The sequence below is a fragment of the Lutra lutra genome, chromosome 15 (assembly GCF_902655055.1).
Source record: "Lutra lutra chromosome 15, mLutLut1.2, whole genome shotgun sequence".
In the NCBI taxonomy this organism is placed as follows: Eukaryota; Metazoa; Chordata; class Mammalia; order Carnivora; family Mustelidae; genus Lutra; species Lutra lutra.
The window spans coordinates 45535654-45552794 of record NC_062292.1 but is presented as its reverse complement, the minus strand read 5'-3'; the positions used below and the strand labels follow the sequence as shown (position 1 = coordinate 45552794).

At 38.4% G+C, this 17141-nt stretch overlaps 2 protein-coding genes across 5 annotated transcripts in view; both read left to right on the top strand.

Moving 5' to 3' along the window:
* CFH (complement factor H) overlaps window positions 1-17141 on the top strand; it is a 260381-nt gene that overhangs the window by 94822 nt on the left and 148418 nt on the right. The gene's annotated exons all lie outside the window — the stretch shown is intronic.
* LOC125086230 (uncharacterized) overlaps window positions 1-17141 on the top strand; it is a 36780-nt gene that overhangs the window by 162 nt on the left and 19477 nt on the right. The window contains exons 2-5 of the mRNA XM_047705430.1: window positions 523-906; window positions 1814-2004; window positions 3017-3103; window positions 3620-3710. Of these exons, the coding sequence (XP_047561386.1) occupies window positions 523-906; window positions 1814-2004; window positions 3017-3103; window positions 3620-3710 (753 nt within the window). The remainder of the gene's footprint in view (window positions 1-522; window positions 907-1813; window positions 2005-3016; window positions 3104-3619; window positions 3711-17141) is intronic.

The window sequence follows — 17141 nt, the reverse complement described above, 5'->3', positions numbered from 1 at the left end:
CTGACATCTTTCCAGTGTTCATTAATCTCCTTTTTTTATAGAGAAGGGAGATTATGTTACACCTACGTTGCCATTTTCGCATTTACTTATGGTTTATTTATTTTTAGTATCTATTTCTAATATTCCCTTGAATAACCTTTGTCTTCTGCCTGGGCAGAGGCTGCCTCAGTAGCTGTGGTGCAGTCGACCTAGTCAACAACACAGTCTGGCATCATCCCCCACCCAAGTGTACGTGACATCGATAGGGAGAAGTCAAACCATAATTTGAAACTAATCTGCCTCGCAGATTTTTTTTTAAATAAGCAACGTTATTTCATTAGTTTTGGAAACTCCCCTATCCAAATAACGCCTGAACTCAAAAAGCAATAAAGCTTTGAAAAATTTATCTGAAAGTGGCCAAAAATATTTTAAAATAGACTTGAAGATCATTTGTAGTTTTCTCCATATAACATGCGGGGCAAACTCTGACAGAATGCAACCCCGACGGAGTGGAAACTAAGTCATCCTGGTCGCCACTGCCAGGTCACTGGGACCCCGGGGGCGCCTGCAATTCGCGCAGGCGCAGAGCCCGGCCAAGGTATGGCGCCGGAGCGGGAATTCGCCCCGCCTTCCCCAGGCCCCGCCCACCCAGCTTCAGTTCCCGGAGTTGCCACTGGGGGAGGCCGCGGTCCCCGCAGCGCCTGTAGCCGCGAAGCTGAGTGGTCCGGGTTTCCAGCCGAACCTATTTTCCAGTTGGGCCGCAACATGGCTGCGCACAGGGCTGCGAGTCGGGAAGTCGCCGCGTTCTCGTTTTCCTGACAGCCCCCGGCTTCTGTGTGCTCCTTGCCTTCCCCAGGTCACGCCAGCAGACATGTTTGCCAAGGCCTTTCGGGTCAAGTCCAACACGGCCATCAGGGGGTCGGACAGGTGAGGGAGAGAAGGGGCCCGCTCCGCCCACCAAGCGCCCAGACATTTCTCAGTGCAGGCTGGCTCACAGCCTTCTCTGAGCTAGGTCCGCTGCCCTGGGGTGGAGGCCAAGGGAAAGTCCAGCCAGGATGGGACCCCGGAGAGCAAGGGTGGGTTAGACACATTTTGAGCGCGAAGATGGAGCACAGGCCTAGTGTGTCTCCCCGGCTAGTAAAGGAAAACGTAATTCAGTCAGCGCTTCCTGACTGCCCCGAGATAAGGTGTGGGGGCTGCAAACACGAACAATTACAGGCCCCCGCCCCCCGCAGCGCTTCGAGTCCCTTAGGAAAAATCAGATGGGACACCGAAAACTACGACTATAGGAAAAAAGGGATCTACTTCTCGCAGGAGAGACAGTGGAGGGTGAGGTGGGAGAGAACCAAGGCACATGTTTTAAGAACTGTGTCTGTTACACAGTGTTGCTGTATCTGTACATAATGTTGCTGATGCTGATACCATGTTGTGAAGTTTGGGACCAGTGTTCCCTAGTTGTCACTCTTGGTACCTTCTTATAGCTTTTTGACCATAAGCTGACAGATTTGCCAGGCAGATAAGAGAAAGGAGTGGGTCGGGGGCAAGGCTGAGTTTCTAGTCAGGCTAACTTGGTTACTCACTAGATCTCAGTTTTCCTCCCTGTTTGTGAAATGGAAAGACTTGCCCCTAGGAATATGTGAAACTACGTGAGACATTGAATGAGGAAGAGGATAGGATGTTTTGGAAGAGTAGGGCATCATATACCATATATAGGGCATCATAAACCAATTTTCCTTGGCCCCTGTGATTTTATAGTAGGTCCTCCGGAGTCCTTTGAATTTATTAAAATCCATCCAGGCAGGATTCATGCCAAGCATTGGTTTGCTTAACGCAGGAGAAAGCTTCGGGCTGATGTGGCGGCTGCTTTCATGACTCTTGGAACAGATCAGGTCTCTGCCTTAGTACCTGGAAAGGAAGAGCTCAACATTGTGAAGTTATATGCTCACAGGGGGGATGCAGTGACTGCGTATGTGTGTGGTGGTAACCCCATCCTGTTTGAACTGGAGAAAAATCTATACCCAATAGGTATGCCAATAGGATGGAGAGGGACATTACTGTAATCCTTGCCTAACTTCTGTTTCTCCTTCTTTCTTTCATTAACCTGCCTTACTTAAAATGTGAAGTACAGAATCTCCCAATATCGTCCCTAAGGATCTTTTTGGACCCAGTGTCCCTAGAATTGGGTCTTTGAAGATCAAAAACTGCTATAGGAGGGAGAATAAAAGATCTAACTCAGGAAGAGGGTAGTTGGCAAGGGATGTTCTGAGAAGAAGGAATAATAGTTCATCATGGGTTAAGTAGGGATGGAGGAGAGGTCTCGAAAAGAGTGAAATTTCAGGATATGTAAAAAATATTTTTAAAATTATCAGTAGCAGGATTTTCTTAAGAAACTGAATAGGAAGGAAGCTGGGTTAATGGAACTACATACCCACCTGTCCAGTGATGTCCTTCAGTGCAGATATCTCACAGGGATTCTTTCTTAGGCTCTAACTGGCTCTCGGGATCCTTTGCTTTCTGCCTTTGTCACTTGGGGCTCTTCCTCCCCCAGCTTGGCTACAGCAGTGCAGTGGGTCTCCTTAGGTTACCTGTGCCCCCAGCCCACTTTGTGCCTATGCAGACACAGGCCCTTTTCAATCTAAGGTTTTACTGCTAGTCACTGGGAACACAGGGGGAATAAAGGAGTGAATATGGGGAAGTTTCAACATGTCCTACAGGCTGGCGCCCCGTTCTTTGCTTACTCGCTTCTGAGGTCCCTGATGGAATCCTCGTTGGGTCTCTGTCCGCTTTTATCTCCTGTGCCGTGGCCATTGCTGCATCCAGGTGGAATCACAGGGGCCTCCCAGTCTCAAGAGACATCCCATTTTTTAAGTATCTGCCTGCTTTAAGAAGGAAACCTCTTAGGGCCTCACGGCCTCCTCTCTAGCTTTGAGTTGACGTTCTTTTCTGTTTCTTAATTAAAATGACCTTAGTGTTTGGCTTGTCCAGTTCCCTCAGAGATTGACCTTTTGGTAATAAGTCTTCCTGTGTCTCTTTTTGGGCCGTGTACACCTGTGGTCCTATCCTGATCTTCTCCCAACGTTCACAACATCATCTCTGGTGCTCGAAAAACTGGTCGGAGGAGCAGGTAAGAGGATTTTCCTGTATTCTGGCTATTGGCCGAAACTTACTTAGTAAGGGCCAACTACTTGAATAAATGCACCCATTTCCTGTGTTCATACCATCGAAAAATGAAATTTTTCACACATGTATGTTTCCTCCCTCACCTGGCTGCTTCCATAAGGTCCCTGGGCCTCTACAACCCCGTTGAAAGGCTTCAATAAGCTTCGTACTTTGTACTTACAGCAGAAAGTACTCTGTGAATGACCATATGCTCTGCTTTACATCAATAAGCTAAAGTCAGGAAAAGCAGAACAAGAGATCATGGAACCTGACCCTCAGCTTGGTGCTTCAGTTTGACCACTAGCCCCGGAAGGGAAAAGGTCTGATGCTCAGGTTGCATTTCCTAATTTTCATTATGAATAACCTAGTTGATACTTAATAAGTGTTTGTTGGTTGAGTGAATGAATTAATGTTGAAGTCAAACTTGGAATTGCTTAGAGACAGAATGTGGGTTGTGATGCCTTTGTCTCATTTCCCACAGATTTGATGCTGCCCGGCCTCGTGGTGCCCCCTGCTGGTCTGCCTCAGGTACAGAAGGGTGACCTCTGTGCCATCGCCCTGGTGGGGAACAGGTACTGTGCCAGTCCCCTGTGCCTTTGGGGGAAAACCTTAGGGAAAACTGGGGAGAGGGAATGGGAAAGGATAACTTCCAAAGCTTATGGATAAAGGATTAAAAGAAGAAACCAGATTCTTCTTCCAGAAGCAGAGAGAGGGCCATGGGAGAATGGCAGTGAGCCTATGAGTGATTGCCAGGAGTTGGGGGGATGAGAGAAATAGGGAGAGTTTGGTCAAAGGATATAAACTTTCAATTATAGGATCGAGTTGGAAGGTCTAATGGATAACAAGGCTATTATAGTTGGTAACAATATCATATAACTGAAATTTGCTAAGAGAGTAAAATTGACCTTTCACCACTGACCTCTAGCCACATAAGCACCAAAAAAAAAAAAAAAAAAAAAAAAAAAAAGAATAAGCTTTGGAGTAGATGTTATATGTCTTTCTCACTCACTACTTTAAAGTTACTTTCTGACACAATATGATAGCAAATAGTGAATATTCAACAAATATTTGTTAAATAGATAAATGAATATTTGTGCCCGATAGTTCTATGTTGATCTCAAAATAAAGCAAGATGCTATGTCTTGTTTGTTCCGTCTATAAAAATTACTGTTCTCTACTAAATACAAACATGCACACATAGATATTTCCAAACACACACACACACACACACACACACACACACCCTGAACTTCGGGGAAACGATAAGTCACATACAATCACTTATTTTTGTTCTTGCACGTCCTGCTGACGTAGTGTAGGAAATTATTTTTCATGTCAAAAGATAGTTGTTTCGGGAAATGCAGAGTGCCCACAGCAAGGAAAAAACTAACCTCTTTATGTAGGCAGAGGAAGAACATACAGGCAATACAATCCATAACTAAATGATTGGCAATTTCAGGACTGGAATGGTTCATTCTGACTAACTGAACTGTTTCTCTAGCTACTTCGGACCATTAGAGCTGCAGGCTTTAAAGAATTGTTCACCTGCAGATGCTCATAGAGGTCTATCAGAATATATTTGTGTTCTATATAAACTATATAGAGTAAGGAAAACAGTCAAAGAATTTTGAAAAGCAATACATTTAGCCCACTTAGTAGAACTCAAATAATATTATAACTACACCAGGTAAAGAAATATATTAAAATGAGAAAACTTGCTGCCTGTACTTAGAAGGGGCATAGGAAATCGTTTAATGCCTTCCATTTCCAAAGGAGGATTTATTTTTATAACTACACTGATAGTTTTAATTTTGCTTCAAAATGTATGTGACATATTTGTCATTTACTGTTTTACACTAATACATGGCAGCGTGTGTATCTCTGTGTTACTAAGAATATGTTCACATTTTATATCTCTCCCACTTGGTTTCAGCCAACTCAGTCAAAGCAATAAACATTTTTCAGTGTTTACTCTCTGTCAATAATCTGTTTAGTTCCAGAGACATAATGATGTGTAAAATACAGCCCTTTTCCTGAAGGATCATACAGTTTATGTGAAGGGGCCAGAGAATTAGATAGGAAAACAAATAATACAATAACAACACATAGTTTCTTTAAATTGATTTTGTACTTAATAATCCAGCATGATTATTATCTGATACTAATATTTTCTATAATATCATTTCAATGAATACATTATTTACTGTTGTTAACATGTAAGTAGCATGAACAATCCCCTATCATAGAACATTTATGTCTTTCTGTTTTGGATTTAGGATATAATGTTGCAATTAAAAGGAAAACATTTATCTCAGTGTTTTCATCTCTCTCTGGACCTCAGGAGCCAGATCAGGTTAAGGAATATTGGATTTATTTTTGTACACTAATTAGTTAATGGAGTGGTATGGTCAAAGCTGGACCTCGAGGCATTAAATTATTTACAAGGGTATAAAGCAATATTAGAGCATAAGAAGTGGTAACTAATTGGATGATAGAGGTAATCAAAGAAAAGACAACAAATATGATGAGTTTGGCCCTACAAGACCAGTTCAGTTAAAAATATTGTTGAAAGGCTATTGTGCATTTGTATTACAAAGGAGAAGAAGTCACCATCCCTACCTGCTATGGACTGAATGTTTGTGTCCCCCAAATTCATATATTGAAACTCTAACCTTTAATGTGACTGTATTTGGGGACAGGTCCTTTGTAAAGTGTAATGCTGGTTAGATGAGATCATGAAGGTTGGTGTCCTCATGATGGGATTAGTGCCCTCGTTCAGAAGAGGCACCAGAGCATGCTTTCTCTCTCTCTCTCTCTCTCTCTGCTCACATAGAAGAGGTCATGAGAACACACAGCAGGATGGAGGCAACCTATAGCAGCCAGGAAGAGAAATCTCTTCAGAAACTGACCATGTTGGCATCCTGACCTGAACGTCTGGTTTCCAGAATACTGAAAACCTAAATGTCTGTTGTTGAAGCCACTGTCTATGGTATTTTGTTATGGTGGCATCAGTGCCTAATAATCTGCCCTTGGGGAACAAACCAGTTAACACGGTCTTAGGTGGACAGGACTCATGCTAGGAGACATACACACATGGCATCACTATCACAGCTTATCAGAGGAAAACTTAGCTGAGGTGCTGAATTCAGGGAAGTACATATTCTGTAGAATATTATGCCTAAGCAAAATCTCAAATGGTGAACAAGGATCAAACAGGACCAAAAGTTAGGAAGGAACGTTTCCTCAGAAGAAATAGCATAAGCATGAACGTGAGTACTGGCAGCAAATCCACACTGGTTACCGGTACCTGTGATGGGCAGGAGTCTAAGACGACCTCTCTAAGATTTTCACTTTATTCTCTTAGTTCCAGAAAGAAATATAAACATGATGAGATATCAGTGCTATGATTAGGTGATTAGTCAATTGACTTTGAGTTCATTCGGGAATATATGACTAACCAGAAAAGCCCTTAGCAGGATCCAGGGCCTTCCTGAAAAGAGACTGAAGTGTGAGAGGGCCTGTGGAGGAGGTCCCCAGGGAGGGAACTGAGAAGAGCCTGAAAGAGGTCAGAGCCATCCTTGGCCACAAGCCAGCAAGAGGAGGAGACCTCAGTGCTACCATTGCAAGAAACTGAATACTGTCAGCAGCCCTGTGAGCTTGAGAGAGGACACCGACCTGCAGAAGAAACACACAGGCCAACCAACACGATTTTAATCTTGTGACAAGTTGACCAGAGGACCCAGATTCCTGACCCATAGACAGTCAGTCTCTGCTGTTTTATGCAGCCAACTTTGGTAACTGGTTAGGTACCAGTAGAAGCTACTACATTCGTAGAGATCATAAAACATGAAACTAAAAGAAACTAGATATAGGAGAGGTAGATAGGATTTCGTGAATCTTCTGAAGCTTTTTTTTTTTTTAAAGATTTTATTTGTTTATTTGTCATAGAGAAGTGAGAGCAAGCACAGGCAGACAGAGTGGCAGGCAGAGGCAGAGGGAGAAGCAGGCTCCCTGCCAAGCAAGGAGCCCGATGCGGGACTCGATCCCAGGACGCCGGGATCATGACCTGAGCCGAAGGCAGCCACCCAACCAACTGAGCCACCCAGGTGTCCCTCTTCTGAAGCTTTTAAAGGAAACATGGGCTTCATTTTGTGGATCCTGGAGATATTTCTGCATGGTTACAAACGAGGGTACAGGGGTCAGATTTCAATTGTGCAAGGTTGTTCTGGCTGCAGTTTAGAGGATAGATATGTGGGAGTTACCACGCCCATATACGAGGCCGCTGCTCTGGCCTGGCAGGTACCTGAAGAGAGCTTGGGGAGAGCCAAAGTGGTCAGAGTGAAGTGAATGCATTAAACAAAATTAACATGTGAGGTGACAGGCATGGGCATTATACACGTGTCGAAGACGAACAAAAAATTGTCTAGAATGATTCTCAGATTTCAATTGTGTATGTCCCGGTGAATGGTGAGCTACAACCTTTAATGGGAACACATTTGGTGTAGATTTGACTTGGTGAATGGGACAAAATGGTGAATTAAGTTATAAAATACTGTATTTGGGTGTCTACAGAAGAAAATGAAGATTTATGAAGAATAAATGATGTCCCAAATCTGTAGTTCCTTTTGCTTGAAATGTAATTCATAACCTTCTTCTCAGAAGAAATTAGCATTTCTGATAAAAATGTTCAAGCAATTGCAAGGTAAATTTTAATGGTATTCGGGCAGATTCTGGGAAATGAAGCTCCTTCCCACTCAGTTGTCAGTCAAAGAGCCTAATGATCCAAGTTTTTCTTTTTCATCCTCTTTTAATTTTGCATGGATACTCTGTGACTCCCCCCGGCCCCCCTTTTAGATGTCTCTCACAAGCATGAATCCTAACTTGCTTGTTTCGGGAATCGGGAATCTTTATATCATGGTTAGAATAATACTTGCATATATGGTCCTCTCCAAATATTTTGGAAATTTTATTTGAGACCGTGATCTGTCGGTGAAGACGTCAGTATTATCAGTCTGCATTCTGTGGGAAAGATTAGAGGGTGAGGTAGAGCTAGTGTGGCCCAGGAAGGAGAGAGAAACGGGACAACCAAAAAGCTGAGAACCAGAAAAACACAAGAGCCTTGCTGTGTGAAAACACAGATCAAATGTAACCATTATATTTTGTAACAGTTATAATTGTAAATGATAACATATATTAAATATAGCATATTTGGGGGCACCTGTGTGGTTCAGTCAGTTGAGCATCTGCCTTCAGCTCTGATCATGATCCCAGGGTCCTGGGATCGAATCCCGCATTGGGTTCTCTCTCTCACTCTTTCTCTCAAATAAATAAATACCATCTTTAAATATATATATATCTATATATATAACTGTATATATAGATATAGATATAATTTATACAAAATGCTTGAAAAACTGCCTTTGCAAATATCCTTTATAGAAAACATTAAAAGCTAGAATTGGGTTCCAAATCCAGACAAATCAAAAAAAAAATAATTGAAAGAAGAAAGGAAGGAATGATAGAGTTATGAGAGTTTCTAGAAAATTAATTTGCTGGTGAATAGAATCGCCCAAAAAGACTAGCTGAAGGTGCTTTGAGCTGATAACCCTAGAATCTGACCTGGAATCAGTGTGGCCACAAGTACTTCCACTTCAGTTAAAATCAAAGGTGAAATGGGAGAATGGGCTGTTTACATCGCCACAACCAAAGCTGCCCTCTGAGACATTAAATCATCAGGAGATCCGAATCACAAATCAGTCATTTCTGATGAATATAATTTATGAAGGAAGACTCACCAGAATCCCGCCTGACTCCTGAGAATGAAGTAGCTCCACAGCAGAGCCTGAGGCTGACTGTCCCATAAAAATCAGACACGACCACTCATGAATGACATGTCTGTAATTGTCTGTAAAAGGCTTTGTGCTCATCCATCCACCTATTCATTTACGTGTCCGTTCATGGAGGCATTACGTGCTTGTCTTCTCTGCCTATACTTTGCTCGGTGCTGAGGATACATGCTGAACTAACCAGACAGACTCCCTGCCCTCATGAAGCTTACATTTATCTGGGGATATGGATATTAAATAAATTCTATGAAATTAATATTTCTAGTAAAAATATAATACATGCCACAAAGAGGACTATGAAAGAGAATGAAATGGGCAGAAATTCAAAACTTGAGAGATGAAGGAAAGTTTCTTTGAAGAAATTTGGGTTGGCCTATGAAGAACAGAAGGAAAATAACTAGGAAAAAGAGGGATAAAATGCTATCCAATGAAAGAAGAGTGAAGATTCACAGCCGTGTATTTTGCAAACTCTACACACTTATATGTCTTGTTAGAGAATCTGTGGGTATAATGAGAAAAGACAAGATAAAATAATTGGACACTTTTTGTTACTTGGTACTTTGTCCCAAGTCAGCTTTCTCATTTACAGAAATATTTGTATTATTGATAAATAAGAAATATACATTTTTAAGTGATCTCTACAACACTAATTACTGGTTAAAAAGACATTGAACAAAATAGAAATTGATGAGGAATTCCCTAATGTAACTTATAAATGCTTACACCCATGATCCTTATATTCATCAATTCTGTATCTGCAGTTTCACCTACTGGCTAATATCTATTTGTAACCCTAAAATTAATACCTGGGGCTTTTTAACCATCATTCCAGGGCACGTACACACACAGAGCAGTGAAAAATCAGAGTCGTCCATATGTGCACATCCCCTGCTGGGGTCCAACAAGGTGCTGCTCCGCCTTGTCCTTTTCCGCAATTCTACGGAGATGACCACGGGATAGAAACAGCAGGGGGCAGCACCGTGTAGTACAAGACTCAGGCTCTATGGCCAGTTAGGTAGGGTTTGAATGGCAACTCTGGTACTGTTATTGAGATAGTCACTTAACACTTCTAAACCTACTTTTTTCTCTTGTAAAACAAAGCAAGTATAATCTACCAGGATGAAATGCTTTAGGAATTGAGATTATATGTGAGGTATATCTCTATCCACACACACACACACACACAAAATACATGTACACATGATACCCCTAGGAGCAATGGTTCAGTATTTGTTTATATAGATTTTTGTGGTGATTTTCTAGACATTATTAGCAGGAAAAATGAGAATTGTGTGTCTGTGTCTGTGTATATGGATGTGTATTGTATACACATATGTAAAATACATAAGGAAATATGAAATACATATGTATGTATATATATGTACACCTAGATGTATCTTATATATCGTGTGTATCATATATATGTGAAAAGTAAGCATCACGGGCTAATACTGAAAGCTTTATTGTTAAGTCAAGAAGATGAAAGTACTATAATCAGCTCTACTGTCTAACAGAGCACTAGCTGTTCTCATGATGTAACTGGTCAAAAGAGAGAAATTAGAAGTATAAACACCAGAAGAAGAACACTAAAAATATCAGTATTTGTAGATGATATGATTTAAACCCAGCAATACCACTAGACTTCAGTGAAAAGATTCTACAAACAACAAAGTAATTCAGTTCGTAGTGTGGTGTGAAATTAAAATACAGAAATCAATAGCCTTCATCAATACACACAATGACCAATTGAAGATTTAAGGTAAAAGAAGACCTTACTTATATTTTCAACAAAAATAAAAGCTTAGAAAAATCACAAAAGTTGAGAAAAATCTACTTGAGAAAATATTTTCAGCCTTCTTAATCACAAACATAAAATGAAATACATGGAAATATATACCATAGAAAGACAGTTTCATAAAGGTGTCATGGACAGGCTATATGGGAAAAGCAAATAGGCCTAAATACCCAAGAAAACTTTGGAAAGAAGAATGACAATGAGGACAAGAGTGATTAGATTAGGCCTATTAAAAAACAACTCAATTTAAAATGTAGTGACTTCTGGATACACTGACCAACAAAATAAACTGAAGTTTCAGAGATGGACCCACATCTGTATAGAAATTTACTATATCCCATGTTGATCTCTGGGTTCTGAGATTGAGCCCAGCGTCAGGCTCTGTGCTTAGCATGGGATCTGCTTGAAATTCTCTTTCTTCCTCTCACTCTGCCCTGCCTGTTCATGCTCTCTCTCTCTCTCTAAAATAAGTACATCTTTAAAAAAAGAAGAAGAAGAAATGTACTATATCCTAGAGGTAGCATTGCAAATACATCAGGGTGTCTTGGAATTTTCAAATCAATGGTGTTGTGACAAACTGGGTAGTTATTTGAAAAATAATGGGGTTCAAATGATACTTCATTATGCACTAAAATAAATTCAAATCAATTAAAGATATATATATTCATATATATATATAAAATCTCCAACAAAGGTGTAGAAGAAAAGATTGTTTCAACTTTACTCAATAAAATACTTATTTTTAGTTGATATAAATAAGAATATGTGCTTAACCACCCCCCTCCCCAGTCCAGGTAGTAAAGGCAAAAGGCACAACAAACTGAACAAAATTAGAATTCACAGTATATACAAAAAGGCTAACATATCTAATTTATAAAAAGCTCTATATATCAATAAGGAAAAGTTCAGTAGAAAGTGTGCAAAACATATGAATAGGCAATTATGTATATTGAGCAAGAAGTCATCACTTATATAACTGGATTTTGAAGAAACAGACATTTTTGCTAACCTGTTTTTATTTATATATATATATGAAAAATTCCCTTTAAACATCCTCTCAACTTTCATTTCCACAATGATCACAGAATGATCTCAAAAAGGACCACTGAACTATTTGATATCTGAAAAATTGCCATTTTGAGGACATAGAAGTAAATAAAAATGTTAGTGATTTATTCCCTTTCATTGTCTTCTTAGTTTCAAGTAAAATATGCTCTTCATCATTATAATAAAAACAAGAGTTTCTTCAGGCAGAATGTCTTTTATAGATTTTTCTGATGACAAAAATATCTTTGTAATTTAACCAAAACCACACCCTTCTCATGACTGTGGGCATCTTTAAATATTAGGGATGTCAAAACTTTCCAAGTCACAGAGTGTAACCACAGAATTTTTTTGTTCATTTTCATAACAATCCAAATATTTTTAAAAAATCATATCCTCATTGTGTATGAAGAAACAGAGGATTACAGATCTTATCCCTGCAGTGTTTAATATGTGTGCTACTTTATGAACATGACTTTTCATATACTAGCAGCTCCCTGAGAAACAAGACCTACACTGGCTCAGTAACTGCTTACCTTTGGGTGTTTGCAGCTTTTTCATTCAGTAATCGCTTTGATTAAGTGAAATGTAGAAATAGCATCAAATATAGAATGTTCAGAATACTCAAGGAAAGTCACCTTTAATAAATTCCATATTAAACCTGTGAATATTACTCTGAGTTTAAAGCAGGCATAACAAAATTAGAGCTGTGTAATGAAATCAAGGTATCATCTATCTGCTCATCTATTTATAACCTGTTTTCATAAATATCTCTCTGTGATTCAGTAAGCATTTCAGATGTGCTAAAAAATTGTGTTATAAACTTTATTTCCTTACTCTCATAGCAATACGTACTTAAAATATCATATCCCTATAATATCTGTGAAGAAACAGATGATTATAAATATACCTTAATCTGTTTTGAGGTAGACTACTAATAAGAAGCGTGGCTTCATAGCATAATTTCTTAAACATTAGACCATATTGTCTGCCCCAAAATACTGTCATGAATATTCATGTATAACAAATGTATTCTGTTGAACTTCTGACATAAACAAATGCATCTAACTTGCCTCAATGCTAGTTGATTTAAGTATGTTACATTAGAAATATACATTTCTCTCTCTAAATGTTAATGTTTGTTTCCTTTTCTATTTTCTCTTTCTTATCCCTGAAAAGGGAAGAAAAGCATAAACCACCACGCAGGCAGGATTTAGGGCAGTGCTGCCCATAGAATTTTCTGTAATTATAGATTGGTTCTGTCTCCATTCTCTGAGATGATAGCTACTAGTCACATGGAGAGAATGGATGAAAATGGTCAAAAGGCATAAAGCTCCAGTTATACGATAAGTTCTGAGGATATAATGGAATACTAAAGTATGATATACTTGAAGTTGCTAAGAGAATAGATCTTAAATATTCTCATCTCACACACACACACACACACACACACACACACACACGAAAAGAAAGAAAAAGAAAAAAATCTAGGTGAGGTAGTGCATGTGTTAACTAACCTTATTGTGGTAATGACAAAATATATATGTACATCAAATCATGGAGCTGCAAACCTTAAACATATACAATGATATTTATCACTCATATCTCAGTAAAGCTGGAAAAAGGTGTTAAATTTTTGTTATAAATGAAAACATGATTAATACGAGAAAGAACTAGATTTTCATTTAATTTTAAGTACTTATAATTGTCAGTAGCTACGTGTTACTAATAGATGTTGTACGGGACAGTGCACATCCAGTGTCTTTGCCACACCACCACCCTGTCATGATGTAAGTCCCATCATCCAATATCCAACCGTATCCCCAATCGCCCCACTTTTTTCCATCTGTTCCATCATAGCAATAAACACTGCAGTTTCTTTCTAATTAGTACACCTGCTTCTACTCCCAGCAGTCCATTCTCCAGGCAGAAATAAAAGTAAGCATTTAAAAAACTCAAATTAACGTAATACTCAATGGTGAAAGATTGAAAGCCTTTCCCTAAGTTTGGGAACAAGACAAGGACTCCTGCACTCACCACCCTATTTCACATAGTACTGGAAGTTCTAACCAGAGCTCTTAGGCTTCATAATGAAATAAATGGCTTTCAAACTGGAAAAGAAGAAGTAAAACTATCTCTATTTGTAGGTGAAATGATCTTATGTAGAAAAAAAGCGTAATGAATACACAGACAAACTGTTAAAGCTAATAAATTCAGCAGAGTACAAAACTCAAAATCAACACATAAAAATCAGTTATATTTCTATACACTGACAATGAATAACTCAAAAATAATATTAAGAAAACAATTCCATTTACAATAAAATCAAAAAGGTTAAAATACTTAGAAATTAATTTAACTGAGGTGGCCTAAGACTCATACACTGGAAAGTATTAATCGTTACTGAAAGAAATTAAAGAAGACCTAAATAAATGGAAAGACACTTCATGTTTCTGGATTAGAATATTTAATATTGTTAAAATGACAACACTACCCACTACAATACAGAGATTCAATGTATACCTACCAATTTCCCAAGAGCATACTTTCAGAAAAGTAAAAACCAATCCTAAAACTCATATGCAATCTCCAGAGAGTTGAACAGTCAAAACAATCTCAAAAAAGGATAACGAAGTTGGAAGTCTCTCACTTCCTAATCTAAAAATGTATTATAAAGCTATAATAATTAAAAGAGTATGGTACTGGCATGGGATAGTCAAGTAGACCAATGGAATAAAATTGAGAGCCTAGAAATAAACTCTCACAACTATGGCCAATTGATTTTCCACAAAGGTTCCAGGACCATTCAATGGAGAAAGAACATTATTTTCAACAAATAATCCTGGGAAAATTGTATATCCACATGCAAAGGAGTGAGATTGGACCCTTACTTTACACCAGATATATAAATTAACTCAAAATGTATCAGAGGTCTAAATTTTAGAACACTCTAAAATCTTAGAAGAAAACTTTGGGGCAAATCTGGATGACCTCGGATTTAGCAATAGTGTCTTAAATATGCCTCCAAAGTACAGGAAAAGCAACAACAATAAATAGGTATTTGGACTTCATTAAATAATATTTAAATTATGTTTAAATTTAAATTTTTATTTATATTTATTTTTATTTAAATTATGTTTAAATCGATAAAAAATGTTTATCGAAGCACATAACGAGAGAGTGAAAAAACAAACCACAAAATGGGAAAATATTATTTACAAAGTGTATTACTGAATAGGTTTCACTGTTCAAAAATATTAAAATTCCTACACTCAACAAAAACAATACAAACAATCTGAAAAATGAGCCAAGGACATGAATAGACATTTCTACAAAGATGATGCACAAATGGCCGATAAACACATGACAGATACTCAACAGTATTGCTCGTTCAGGAAATACAAATCAAAACCACAATTCAATACTACTTCATGCTTGCTAGAGTGGTTAGAATTTTTATTTATTTTTAATTTTTAATTTAATTCAATTAGCCAATGTATATCAAAAACTAATGATGACTAGAATGGTTAGAATTTTTGAAAAGGAAGGAAGGGGAGTGAGAGAGAAAGAAACAGCTGTTGGTAAATATGGAAAAATTGGAACTCTTTTTGAATTTTATTTATTTGAGGGGAACAGGGAAGGAGCAGAGGGAGAGGGACAAACAGACTCATCCCTAAGTGCACCTGACGCTGGGCTGGATCCCAGGACCCCAACATCATGATCTGAACCAAAATCAAGGGTGGGACAGTCAGCTGAGCCCCCCAGGTGCCCCAAAGAAATTGGAACTCTTGGACATTGCTGGTGGATATGTAAAATGACACAGGTGCTGTGGAAAGAAGCTTGACAGTTCCTCAAAACTGTACACATAGGATTACCAAATGACTCACCATTTCAACTCCCAGGTCTATACCTAAAAGAACCAAAAGCAGTGACTCAAGCAGATGATTATATGTCAGTGTTTATCGTAACATCATTCACACCAGTCAAACGGCGGCAACAACCCAAGCGTCCGTTAATGAACAGATAAACAAAATACATATACGTACAGTGAATAATATCCAGTCACAAAAAGGAATGAAGTTCTGATACATGCTACAACATGATAAATTTAAAAACACTATGTTAAGTGAAATTAAAAATTTTAAAAAGTGTGTGATTCATATAAAAATATTTATATGAAATGTCTTTTTTAAAAAAAAGCAAATTAATAGAGACAGGAAGTGTATTAGAGGTTGCCAGGTTCTGGGAGGAGGGTGGAACTAGGAGTTATTACTTAATGGGTACAGAGTTTCTGTTTGGGCTGATAAAAATTTTCAAAACCTATAGTAGTAGTAATGCTTACGCAGCATTGTGAATTTAATTAATGCCACTAAAGTTTATACTTAAACATTGTTAAAATGACAGTTTTTGTTATGCACATATATTTTTACTATAATTATAAAAAGAGTAAACTGACAAAACCTCAAAGCGCATTTTTAAAAATCATATCATCTGTCATCAAAAACGTTCCCCAAGGGCGCCTGGGTGGCTCATTTGGTTTGAACCACTGCCTTCAGCTCAGGTCATGATCCCACAGTCCCATGATTGAGAACCACGTCAGGCTCCCAGCTCCATGGGGAGTCTGCTTCTCCCTCTGACCTTCTCCTCTCTCATGCTCTTTCTCACAGTCTCTCTCTCTCAAATAAATAAATAAAATCTTTTTTTTTAAGTTCCCCAAATAGCTGCTCATCTTTTAAAATATAAAATATAAATTTCCTTATCTAAGCTTTCAAGCCCTTGTGTGATTTGGCTCCTGTCTACTTATCCAACCTCATGCCATTAAATGCTCCTATATTCATGTATTGAATGTGTTAAGCTGATTTCCACTTCAAGATTTTTACCAGGTTTTTTGACTGTCTACAAAGTTAGTGCATATTTATGCAAGGTACAGATGTGGGCTTTCTCTATAAATTTCATTTTATTGCAGTTCAGAAGGTAATTGCATAGTGTTGTATTTAAATCCCTGGATTCTGGAGCCAGATTACTAAAATTTAAATCCAAGCCTCACCACATACTACCTGCATGACTTTGTAAGTTACTATGTCTTGATTTTTCCTCACACGTAGAGTCAGGATAAAAATAAAACCTACCTTATGAGATCATTGGGGTATAACATAACATATGTTATGGGTATAAAACTAATTACTGTAATGTAAGTCCTCAGGTTGATGTCTGGCTCATGGTAAATGTTACAAGTGTGATCCATTTATTATTATTATTATCGCCCAAGAGTTATCTTCCCTTCTTCCTCCTTCTTCCTGCTCCTTCCTTACCAAAAG